Raw genomic sequence first — 12,574 nt, 5'->3', positions numbered from 1 at the left:
TATCACGGATTCAGGTAACAAAACCAAGCCGTCAGTTAGGGTGCACAGTGTAACGGGTCCATACACTCCACTCTTAACAACGCCCACAATGTTTTCATGGTTGCAGACCAGCCAATTCGCTCTTTTCACACTCCGCCATTGGGCATGCAGTGCCTCGATCTGGCAACTTTACACAATAAAAATAGCCGGTTCAGTTATCTGAACCCCGACACGGGAATCACTGAACCGGCTATATTTATTGTGTAAAGTTACCAGATCGAGGATCTGCATGCCCATGGCGGAAGTGTGAAAAGGGCGAATAAAGCCGTAGACCTCAGTGATATACCCCCACTTTTCAAGATCAGGAAAAATACTCACAACTCCCCAAAGTGTTTGAGATGCCCATCAAATTAAAGCTTATTTCATCATCTTTCAGTTTCTGTTCAATTTTTGGGGGAGTAATCTGATGACTTTTGGAAGAAAATTCCATCCAAAGATGATCACCCCTGAAAGTAGTCATGAAGACCGTCGCCATTTTGAAAAAAAATGATGCCTAACGCTCCTTTGCAAAATAGAGCAAATTAGGGCCTAATTTCATCCTAATTTCACAGAACTACAATGTCGCAGTCCTGATCAAGGCTTCCACCTTATTATCTTTGTACAAACCCTCAAGTTCATGGCCCACAAAATGCTCTAACTGCGGACATACAAATTTGTGATTTGGTCGGCGTAGGCAATTTTGGGCCTATTTACTGGCCTGCATCCCTAGGGCGCTGTTTATGTGATGTCAAGTTATGCTATCATGCATCATGAAGTCCATTATTCCAAAATCACTCACCGAGTTAACTTTAAGGCGAGAAAATTGGATGGTTTGATTTTGCATTCTCATCGCCCTTTTGTTCATTCTACTCATTAAGTAAATGTGAACTTGAATTTTTTGTTTTGGATGGGCTCGGATTAGACGAACAAGACGTAAAACACTGCGAAGTGTCTTGCCCAGGAAGACTATATAACTCCATGCACGAACTATGAAATTGTCCACGGGATGTTTAGAGGTAGGATAGATAGCAGCAATGAAAGACGTGAACTTTGGTTAAAGCACAAGTCATCCAATCTCAAGTCACGTGACAAGCTATCCATATAAACTGTGATAAAGGCATTCCTCTTTCCATGTTCCTCCACAGTGTCACTTGTGATCTTACTTAGGAGTTTGACTTGTGATAACTTCAGATTTGACTTGTGAAAGGCCTGTGATGGACTTGACTGCAGCTCTGTTGCCGTACCGAGGATGGCTAGCTCTGAATCCAATGAAAGAAGTAGCATCCTCGTTTCCATGGGTACGATATTGCTGCGCCATGTTGCTTCCCATCATGCCTTGCGCGATCTTAGTGAAGGTACGCGCACGCACCCATGGAGTCGCGACTGAGGAAGTGTTTGTATTTTCTCAACGGTGTGGTCGGACGCCATCTTTGAGCTCACAGAATTGGGCTCTGCTCCAATCGTCAGATTGTCGGTGCATCGCCGTGACTTTATCCATATCGGAAACGTGGTCGTTCCCCCGATTAAACTCCTCGGGCCAGTACTTGTAAAAGATCAGCATCAGCGCCGAGGCGTCGAACATGTGATTCCTGCGAGAAGTGCCGGGGGGACTGATGCAAGTCTCGTTCATCGCGCATGCGTAGAGGGGTCGGACCACCTTTTCTTGGACGGTGGTGCTGTTGATGATGAGCTGCCGATTGGCGGCAACGTGGGGCGTGTTGGGGGAACGCGCGTACTCTTTTCTTTCGATACCAAAATGGGCGAACACCCGTGGATCGGTAAGGTAGAAATTGTGGACGACAGGCAGGGAAAGAGATGTGTTGCTCAAGGGGGAGTAGCTGTGAATTCTTGAAAAATAGCCGTGATGTCCCTTGGCCAACGGCAGCAATGTTCGCAAGGAGTCCAGGAACCTGACAGACGCGTCCGCCCAGAAAATGACGCCAAATTCATCCAGGGCTTCCTGTGAAAACAAAACGTCTCTTTCAGAAAATTTGCAAACTGAATCTCTCTTGTGGAGAGCTAAAAAGGCTCTTGTTCATCGTTGGTATCAAAATGGAAAAAAAAGAAGGCCCAACTCGACCACGTTTTGCACCAATATAGCAATATCAGACACAAACTAATGTTATACCAAAACTTGTCCACGTTTTTCCTACTTCAATAATTCGGCCGATACACAATGCACTGCATCACCAAGAGCTTGCCATGGAGAGTCCTTTTTTTCCCGAGTTTTCCGTAGACAAAACATGGCCCATTTGAATGAGTGTCAGACAACTTGTGCTTATTAATATAGATTGGGGCATAGCGTTCTAGTTGCCGCCTTACAAAAAATACCATTTTGATTAAAAAAAAAAAGCAAAGAAAGGGGCAAACAGATATACTCTTATCACACGCTTACGAAACTACCGAGCGGAAAAACGAACAGTTTCGAATGTCCTGCGCTGCGAACATCTCCCACAATGCACTGGGAAAAAGAACTCTCCGTGGCAAAGTCTTGGTGGCACACTACATTGTGAATCGCCCGAATTGAATATTCTTCATTGTCTTCTTTCAACAAGTATCCTCGGACTTGCGAGCTACGGTGCCATTGGCAATTTTGAGAAGTCCTTGGTTTCATAAGCCTGCTACATGTATAACTGCATCTTTGACAAACGTCTAGTTTTGGCAATGCTACTAGCCAGCTTGCTGTGCGAAATGGTCTTATTTCTAACCAAGCAGTTTACGAGACACGACCTCCATAAACCGTAAGAGTACAACGCCAGTGATTGACGTTTCAATCGAATCGACCACTGTGAAAATTGCATACACATTGCATAAAAGGATATACACTGTGTATAGATGGCGAAAGGACGGTGCAAGCTATTGTGCAAAGCTATACTGCCCTATGACGAATCATCTGAACAATAGCTAGTACAATGCTTTCGCCATTGAAGGGGGCCTCCGTCAAGCGTGCCCATGTTTGTCTATGGCTACACAGCCAAAGAATGATGTTCCACTCCAAACACACACAAACCAGCACACATTTCGTGAAACTTGTAGAGGATAACAGCTAGTCCTGAAACACACCTTTATAATGATACCTTTCCAGGCGTATTTCACGAGCACCGACACGTGAGGCGGGTACCTGTCGAACTTGAAGGGCCGAATCTCGATGTTACACAACTTCCTCACCTGCAAAGATAAAAGTCGATTTGTCAAACAGTGGTTCCACAATGGTACAGTCAAATTTATTTCTAGTTAGGTAATAATCAAGCTGTACCATGTAGTTAATTCCCTTAACTTAAAAAGGGACCATCTTAAATCGACGGTCTTTACTTCTCCGACCTCACCGCCAAAACCAAAGGAGGAAGAGGAAGAGGAAGAGGAAAAGGAAGAGGAAGAGGAAGAGGGAGAGGGAGAGGACGAGGAAGAGGAAGAGGAAGAGGAAAAGAAAGATGAAGTGGAAGTGGAAGTGGAAGAGGAAGAGGAAGAGGAAAAGGAAGAGGAAGAGGAAAAGGAAAAGGTAGAGGAAGAGGAAGAGGAAGAGGAAAAGGAAAAGGTAGAGGAAGAGGAAGAGGAAGAGGAAAAGGAAAAGGAAGAGGAAGTGGAAGTGGAAGTGGAAGTTGAAGAGGAAGAGGAAGAGGAAGAGGAAGTGGGAGAGGAAGAGGAAGTGGAAGAGGAAGAGGAAGTGGAGAAGGGGGAGAAGGGGGTGGAGAGAAGCCATTTCTGGTCACCTAGTGCAAAATGGATAAAATGGCAACGTCTACACACAATAAAGTCTACTTTTCCCCATATTGCTCCACGGTACGAGTAGTGCAGGATCTACCCTTCGAACATCATCCTTTCTTTACATTGGAAATCACTAGGATTAAATCATACAAGAATGTTTGGTGGGTAAATACAGACGTAAACACCCCCTTTTTTTCAGCCAGACAAAGTCAGTCTTAACAACTGTTGTCTTGTACGCTTGACATTGTAAGTACGAATCTTTGTAAAGCCTGGTTTCCATATTGACGTTCAGATTACGCAGACTGCGAAGACAGTACGCGGAACTGTCGGCAAAGTTGAACTGAGTTCAACTTTGGCGATCGTCTGCTAGGTAGTTTGCGTCTGTCTGGGCTTTCAGCGACACTTCCGGATGAAATGTTTGGGTTGCAGTTTGGGATCTGTTTGCGTTTCACTTTGCGTTTCTTACATCGATATGGAAACTAGGCTTAAAGGGAATATACAACATTTGCAAACATCAAAAAATAAAACTACCAAGTTTTTACGAAATACCTTGCTAGGATGTTGGTTAATGACAGTCTCAAGCATCTTGTAAAATTATGGCACCTGGTGTGAAGTCATTTTCAAGAAAATGGTATTTTTGTATACATTTCCAACAGTGGTCGGACGACCAGCGTTGGAAAAAACCTATTTATTTTTCAACCACTGCTCCAAATTTACCATTTTTTCAGTCCAAATTTTGTTTGCTATCGGTTACATGTTCATGAACGGGTGCAGGCCAGCTAGACTGGTTCCCTTGCCTTACAATTTTCCATCATCTATAAATTGATCCATTTTATCTTTTGTGGAGTCAGGGAACCAGACTACTTGAACATTTTTGGGTTTTTTTTGTGTTTCCAACCTTTTCGAACACAAAACTTCAAAAATGTCAGTGTAACAATATTTGATCTATTATACTAACCCCTCAAATAGTTCATTTCTGAAAATTACAGCAAAAGCCAATGATGTACATCCCCTTTAACAAAGATCAAGAACACAGAGCACCAAATAAAAATAAATGTATCGTCGAACATACTTGGGGTAAATTCTTCGACTCGATGCCCAGATCGTAGGCGATGATCCTGGTAGCGGGCATGCGGCTCTGTACCGTGCCGATCATCCCCATCACCTCCAGGCGGTGATTCTCCGAGAAGGCCGTCACTACAACCAGCCTTTGGAACAGCTCGTCCGAGTCCACGTCCTGCCGGTCCAGGTCGATCAGTGGCCTCCCCGCCTCTGGAAAATCACTGGTGTGACGAATCGAAGAACTGACCCGGAGTTGTTTCTCGGCATTTACATCTCTCGTCATATCGTCCATGGAAACTTTCACAGTAATGCCACTAACGTTTGTCTCACCCAATCGCTGAATTGGCTGGACTTCTGATGAGTAACTTGCAGTAGATTTGTAAAGTGGTTTGCTCGTTAATCGGTCCAGTCGTAAGATGACACCACCTGCATTAGAATTCACAGTTAAATTGAGAAATCAAATAAAAACCTGATGGAGAAAACTTTCAAGTCCACCATTCTACACCATCAACAAAGATGAACATTATTCTAGCATTATTCCAAAATTATTGTATGGGGCAATTCCGTATAAAATTTAACGTACGTCCGACCACATGATGTACTTGTACAAGGCCGTTAAGGCGGTACCTAATAGTTTGGTCTGTAATTGTTTTCTATTCATTAGATGTCACATTATTAGTGATGTATCACATTCACTTTTCCAACAGCAGCGCATTGAAGTCAGGGCCGGATTAAGTGTTCCGTAGGCCCTAGGCACCAGTGTTCCGTAGGCCCTAGGCCCCACTGGGCCCCTTACACCAGCACCAAATTCATGTTGATGCTAAGGTGTACTAAGTGACTTAAAGCTAGCCAGGCCACACTGTGATATTTTCGTAGGCCCTCAACATTTTCGTAGGCCCCCGGATTGCTCGTAGGCCCAAGGCACTTTGCCTACTGTGCAGTGTTGTAGGTCTCGAGACCACTTTTTGCTGGTCTCGGTTTTGGTCTCGGTCTCGGGAGCTGTGGTCTCGGTCTTGGTCTCGGTCTCGGACCATATCGGTCTCGGTCTCGGTCCACCTTGAAGGGGCTGGTTTCGGTCTCGGTCTCGAAACTTCAGGTCTTTGTCTTGGTCTCGGTCTCGGACTATCCGATCTCGACTACAACACTGCTACTGTGCCTGTTAAAGTGTCTGACATGTATGTCCGAATGTACGGAACTGCCCTATGATGTCATAGAATGGTATGGATGCTTCTCCATATTTACTCAAAATGCTGAGGGAATCAATATCCCAACGCGTCACGGGAATAAACAAAAAAAGCTCACCCCTATAATTATAGACTAGCTCTCCCCGAGCTAATTCTCGTCTTCAGTGCTTTACCCAAATTTTCAGCCAAATTGGCACCTATACTGTAGTTATACAGGTCGAGTCGAAAATAAAGTGTCCCAACGACAAAAAAAAATGTTATTAAAAATGTGTTGCTCGCTCCATTTAATAAGAAATAACATAGGGATGAAGTGCATATTACTGTCAGTAACTGTCCAATTTTCACGTAATTTGCTTACTATAATATTCACAAGTAATGTCCATTTTAATGCAATACCGTCACAAAATTCAGCTGTCCAATGATCTTTTACCGTTTCAGTACAATGAAACAATTAAGGGCGTTTTCTTGCCTTCATGAATGAACGAAAATGTGCATAGAAAAAAATCCTCCTATTCAAAAACACAACATCTGACAGTAAAATAATTTACAGTCTTGACAAAAATTATATCAATCTCATTTGTATCTGAATGCCTGCCTCTGTGTAATCTCTGGTTCTCACTCAGATCAATAGCTTCCAATGACATTCCATGAACAGCTGTAAAAATTGATTTATATTTTAGTAAAATATGCATAACAGTACATGAGCATGGCTTACATCGGAGAAGAAGTACCAAATTACTATCTGCTTCGCGTTGGAATCGAGGTTGTTAAACCCACCAACATACCTCGACCAGTTGTCTTGGTCTCCTTTGTGTGGTATCCCAAAGATACTCAAGCTTTGGATAAATGGGGGGGGGGTAGTTCGAGTTACCTTTTTGGCTGTTTTCCCTGATCCATAGTGAGTATAACATCGCTGCACCACACACAGCGGCTAAGCAGGCGAGGAACAATTTGAGCATGCGCACGGCAGTCATCTATATGAAATACCATCAAAAGAAATTATGAAATACCATGTATGATGAGCGAAATAAAATAACACAAATTCAATGCTGAAATAATATGTGTCCTTGCGTCCCATTATAAGTTCCCAGTTTAAAGGGTTATTCAGCCCCCTTTTTGGTTGTTATGCTGATACGAATTTTCATGTTAACGAGGATGTCATCTTACGTAGAAACTCTTTAACATTCAGTTAATGAGCAAACATACATCCAGCATGTGTTCAACGAGCTATACATTTTGAGTTCGTGTAATCTGTTAATTTTCTTTTCCCAAAAGAGGGTCCCGGATGTCTTCATACAGTTCAGAGGAAGATGTGCATCTGCAGAAACTAGGAGTCGCAGTTTTGCAGTGTTAGTGTGCTTTGCCAAGTGAGAAGCAAATGACAACAAATTGGGATTAAAACGTTTCGACAAAGACTATTTCAGAGACATGAAAAAGAAGTCGAATTCCTGTTTATAAGTGTTTTCGGCAACAACTGTACAGTTTGATGTACTCATGTGGTGGGATAACTAACAAATTGGTTTTTAACCAGTGCGTGGTGCTATAGTAGCTGTATGGCTGGCGAGCTCATGCCCTGTTTATACAAAAGCTCATGGATTGCAAATTAAGTCACAAAAAAGTTGCAAAACAAAGTTGAAGCCAAAGGCGGATCGGGGGGGGGGGGGCAACAGGGGCAATCCCCCCCCAAAAAAACCCCGAATGCAATTTATTTTAATTGTTAAGTGACGTCGCAATAAAGGCAGGCACTGCGTACACCGCCATCTTTTTCCTCAAAAAAAAAAATTGGTTATAAGTGGTAAGAAATTGTCTCAGATCGCACCACAGAATCCCATTTTTTTGGGCCCTTGAGCGGGCCCGAACCCCACACCGTAATTTTTTGGACCCACTTTTTGGGGGACCACATTTTTTTGAGGCCCTCCACCCTCCAAAAAAAATGTGTGTTCTCGATCCGTCCTTGGTTGAAGCGCGTTATTGTTCACGTGGGCATGCCTGACACGTCTGAGGCTATATCAATAAAAGTCTGTTGACACAAAAACAAGCCTTTCACCAAGGTCATCGTGGCAGCTTCACCTTCACGCCGGCAAAGCCACGATGGCATAGGCGAAAGCCTACATACAGAGGTACAAGCTAACGATATCACACAGACATGACACGATTATGAGATATTCTGATTATTAACACTGCATATGGATATGCATTAGGTTCCATGATCTACACTTTTTTGTCTGTGGAGAAATCGCGGAAGTAATACTTCGTCTGAACAACGAGAGTCGTTCAAATGTAAGGTAAAATTCTGACCGACGATAATTTTAAGCAACATTGCTCTTCCATAATCATCGCCATATAGCCAGGCATCGGTGGAAAATTCTAAGCTGGACAAGACTAGTCTTTATACAGTGTTTTTCAATTTTAAATGGTATAAGTGTGAAGTGAAAAACGAGGAAATCAGCTGATCCGAGGTAAAGTTGCATGCCTGCATAGCCCGGACAAATTTCCCGTGATGGAAGAAATATTGAAGAAATATTGAACAAAATACTGAGAAAATATACTAGTTTACTGCAAACAAACCATTAATATCAAAGTATCTATTTCAAATCTAACATTTTGTCTTTGGGGAAATTGCGAAATAGAAACTTCGTCTAAACAACACTAGTCGTCGTTCAGCCAACATCGTGGCGAATAATAGCAAACTATGAAATTCCCGAGCTGGAAGAGCATTTGTCCCCATCTCATGTGTACAGTGGCGAACACGGGGGAAGGGGGCCTTGGGGGCTTGAGCCTCCCCCCCCCCCCCCCGAGGTTGGCATTGGGTTTTTTTTGGGGGGAGAGGGGGAACAATTAATTTTTTAGTCCCACGATTTCACCTTGGTGATATGTATGTGGCCTATTTTCGAGTAGTATAATAGGGGTGTACTATGGCGCCACCAACTTCAAAGTAGTCCGTCCCCCCCCCCCCCCAAAAAAAAAAAAATCTGCCGCAAAAATTTTGAGCAACAGTTTTGGAAAAAATCAAAACTTCTAAAAAGAAATTGGAAAAAAAAAAAATTGTGATCCCCCGCCAAATCCTGGGTGCGCCACTGCGTGTGTACATAAGGCCAGATCAGGTCTCCAGCTCGTGTGGCGATGGGGAATTGACCTACGAGTGTATGTATACATAGAAACAATGGTCAATGGTAAAATATATATTTCTATTACCGCATATTTTCAAAGGGATCGCTTACAAAGTCAACTTGTATAAGGATGTCTGAAATAGCTCCATAACTCCAGAGCTTGGACGGCGACAGGTTAGTGCTTTTAAAATCTTGTTCTAGTTTTTGTTTTTAGTACGGTTAATTAAGTAGGGAGGGGAGGGGTGTATATTTTCCTCGCCTTCCACCACACAGCTAGTGGCTATAGCGTTTTCAGTCTCTGTCTGATACCGCCGATTTCCCGAGAATATCATTTACGGGGTTATCCTCCCACCTCTTAATAGACGAATTCGGCGGCAGCCATTTTCTGCCGTGGCACCTTCGACCAATACGGCCTTACGGTTGCGAAGGCCGATTTGTTAAAGGGTTACGCAATACTTTATTTTGAATGAAACAAGCTATACACATACATTTTGATGTTGGCGGGCAAAATCTTTGAACATCAATTTCTCCCGTTTTGAAGACCGTTTCTTCATGCCTTTTCGGAGTTTGTTTCCCTTATAATGAAGCAACTATGTGCAAAAAAATCTTTTCGATATGTTCAGTATTTTTCATTAAAATTGAAAAATGGGCTGGGGTACGTCCATTTTTCAAAGCTGTAACAAACGATGTTTGCAATATCTGTCGATCTTTTCAAGCCTCCTTGAAAGGTTCATATCATATTATGGTGTATTGTGGCGGGCTTTCATTGGTCGACACCGAGACCCACGCAATGTCATGCCGAGTCACGCTAATGACCGCCAGTCACTGTTGCGGCCAAATTCGGCAGTGGTTGTTTTGCTCGGCACTGAGAAATCCGAGTCGAAATTTACCTTGGGGATAGTACAAAGTGTACCACAAGTGTTTGCAACAACATACAGATTGAGCTTAGATTCGGAATATACTTAGATGATATTAGTGTAAAATTGAATCACTTGGCTTCACTCTTAGGTGCAATATATTGAAGAAAAGTCTCCTTTAAAAATTGATTTGAGACTTCAAACGTTGTCTTTGCCTCATGAAAATATTGGAGAATTGTGTGAGTAAAGTTGGCCTGAATTTGTTTATCATGTTTTTTTCAGCACTCAAAGTCCCAGTCTGGAATACCACCAGAGACAATGCAGGAATACATACTGTAAAAAACTAACCACAAATTATTACTTGCGTTTACATCAGTCATGTATTCCATCAAAGTGTCATGATGGATATAGACTAGTATAGTCTCGTATATGGTACTTTGGGGTCCAACCGATAGTCTAAAGGTTTGATAGTCCGACTCCGAAGGTTTTATTGATCCGAAGGCTCGATAGTCCGAATGCATATAACCGGGGTTCGTTAGTTCGAAAATGAAATAAGGTTCATTAATCCGAACATTTGATGCGATAGTCCGAAGGTATACTTGTGGATTACTCGAACAAAAAGAACAGTACCCCCACAAGTGAAATCTTTAGAAAAAAAGTTACTCCACAAGTGAAATCTTTACTAGAAATAGGGATGAAAGGGCAACAATGGTCCTACCCCTAACTGCCATCCGCTGGAACGCCTGAAGGGTCGTTCGTCCGTACTTGTGGGGTACTCGAGCAAAGGCAACGGTACGTAGCCCACAAGTGAAGTCTTCAGGGAAAAAAGGGTATTACCCCACAAGTGAAATCTTTAGGGATAAAAGGACAACACTGCTCCTACCATCCGCTGGAACGGACTAACGAACCTTCGGACAATCGGGCTCATTCTTACCAAAATACCCAGAATAATCGCCCGTGTTTGCAAAAACAATCTTCCGTATACACGCTCGTGAAATCTGAATTTGGATAGCATACTTGGCAAGGCATTCATCAGGAATGTCGTTCATCACACCAAGGATGTACGAAACACCTCCATGATCACACCAACTTGTTCGGTTAGTGTTCGCCGAGTTGTCCAAGTTATAAACATGAATAGTCATAACACTATACACTTGACAAAATCTTTGAAAGGAACGACGGTTACTATATACTTACCGTGTTGCTAACCTGACGATGGTGACCATACTTGTTCCGCACTGCAGCAGTGTTCCTTGAGATCACTACGTACATGTACATGTGCTGTACATGTACATTGTGCACTACCTTCAATACTATTGCTGGTGTCATATGAAATTTGTACTGCTACAAAATCTGGTCTCTTTTACCTAATATGGGTTTACCCTCACATGCACGTGACTTTGACACTGTCCAGATTATTTTCACTAAGGCACGCGCACTAGGCCTACAATCCATGAGTCTCTTTATTTCATAGGGTCCATTTTTCACACTACACTAGTAATACATCGCACTGACAGTGCTGGGCATAAATTATGCATATGAGTGACATGACACATGGTGCAGCGTGAGTGTTATCACGGGCCCTTTCTCAAGGCGTTCGCTGACATTGACGGTTCACACTTATGGCCGGTGCAGGCCTATAGCGATCTCAATACATGTACAGTACATGTATTACCCGGCGTGCGACGTGCTGATCTTTCCAGACGAATTCAGTGGATAATCGAATACCTTATAATAAACGTCCCAAGTTCAGTTATATCCGCCGGACTGGACTGCAGGGTCAGATCAAGGAAGATCAAATTGTGTGCGTTTCCGGTCAGGAGTTTGGTTGTAAAAATATTCTTTCGCGCCTGCAGCTAGCTAGGGGACGGGAAGCTCTAGAGGCAGAAGATTGACGGAGGCCGAGTAGGGGACCCCTCTGTTGAGGTGATTTACCTTCCTGTTCACGCAGTGTGATAGGCCTCAAAATACAATCCAGGAGCGGATCCAGGGGGGAGGTTGGGGGTAAAAAAAACCCAGCTATGTCATTTTTTTCCTCATAGAAATTCCTTTACAAAAATGCGAACCCCCCCCAAAAAAAAATATTTTAATGTCCGCCTGTTCGAAATACGGACAGAGGGGTATTTGTTATTTTGTACACCATTCTGTAATTAATCTAGTGTTAACAATCGTCGAATTTGAACAGCGCCCCCTATTGAAATATGGTACCAGTCCACAGTTTTTGAGGGCCTTATCCCATTTCCAACATCTGGTTGAAAGCAAACCTAATGTATTAACGTTCCCGAAGAACGACCAAAAACCTGGGTTGTTTACATCGGACTCGGCGCATATTTTGTGGCGTACGCATATAGGCCTACGTAGTTCCAGTCGTCTCTTTTCAATGAGCTGTACACGTCGTGTGTGGCATAAAACACGCAGCACCAATACACAAATGTTGTTTCTTACACGTCCGCAGAATAATCTGTGCGGCAGGATTCACAACTAGCACTCAACAGCTCGATTTTTTCGCAGTCAAATAAATGTGACCCCCGAAATTCGTTCTCGCATGGTTCTCAAAAGAATAGCACAGAAAACGCCCAGCATGGTTATGTGGACGTTTACATCCTATTTTAAATGCGCTTTCATACTGATAGTTTCG

At 43.0% G+C, this 12,574-nt stretch overlaps 1 protein-coding gene across 1 annotated transcript; it reads right to left on the bottom strand.

Annotated features, from left to right (window-relative positions):
* Positions 1 to 515: 515 nt before the first annotated feature.
* On the bottom strand, positions 516 to 11,210 carry LOC119734041. Its single transcript, XM_038207417.1, has 5 exons — positions 11,134 to 11,210; positions 6,841 to 6,943; positions 4,796 to 5,211; positions 3,082 to 3,186; positions 516 to 1,978 (listed from the first exon to the last, which is right to left on the bottom strand). The coding sequence occupies exons 1-5, from the start codon at positions 11,206 to 11,208 to the stop codon at positions 1,424 to 1,426; spliced, it is 1,254 nt and encodes a 417-aa protein (XP_038063345.1). The 5' UTR covers positions 11,209 to 11,210; the 3' UTR covers positions 516 to 1,423.
* Positions 11,211 to 12,574: the final 1,364 nt, after the last annotated feature.

The sequence above is a fragment of the Patiria miniata genome, unplaced genomic scaffold (genome assembly GCF_015706575.1).
Source record: "Patiria miniata isolate m_02_andy unplaced genomic scaffold, ASM1570657v1 HiC_scaffold_26, whole genome shotgun sequence".
Lineage (NCBI taxonomy): Eukaryota > Metazoa > Echinodermata > Asteroidea > Valvatida > Asterinidae > Patiria > Patiria miniata.
The sequence above is the reverse complement of the archived record's forward strand: the minus strand, read 5'-3'. Positions and strand labels throughout refer to the sequence as shown.

What these genes read in the sequence shown, in the direction of transcription:
- LOC119734041 (XM_038207417.1), bottom strand. Translation starts at nt 11,208, where the DNA reads ATGTACGTAGTGATCTCAAGGAACACTGCTGCAGTGCGGAACAAGTAT. An exon ending in ATCGTCAGGTTAGCAACACG is followed by an intron (nt 6,944 to 11,133) that starts GTAAGTATATAG and finishes TATTTCATATAG; the next exon opens with ATGACTGCCGTGCGCATGCT. An exon ending in CAGGGAAAACAGCCAAAAAG is followed by an intron (nt 5,212 to 6,840) that starts GTAACTCGAACT and finishes ATTCTAATGCAG; the next exon opens with GTGGTGTCATCTTACGACTG.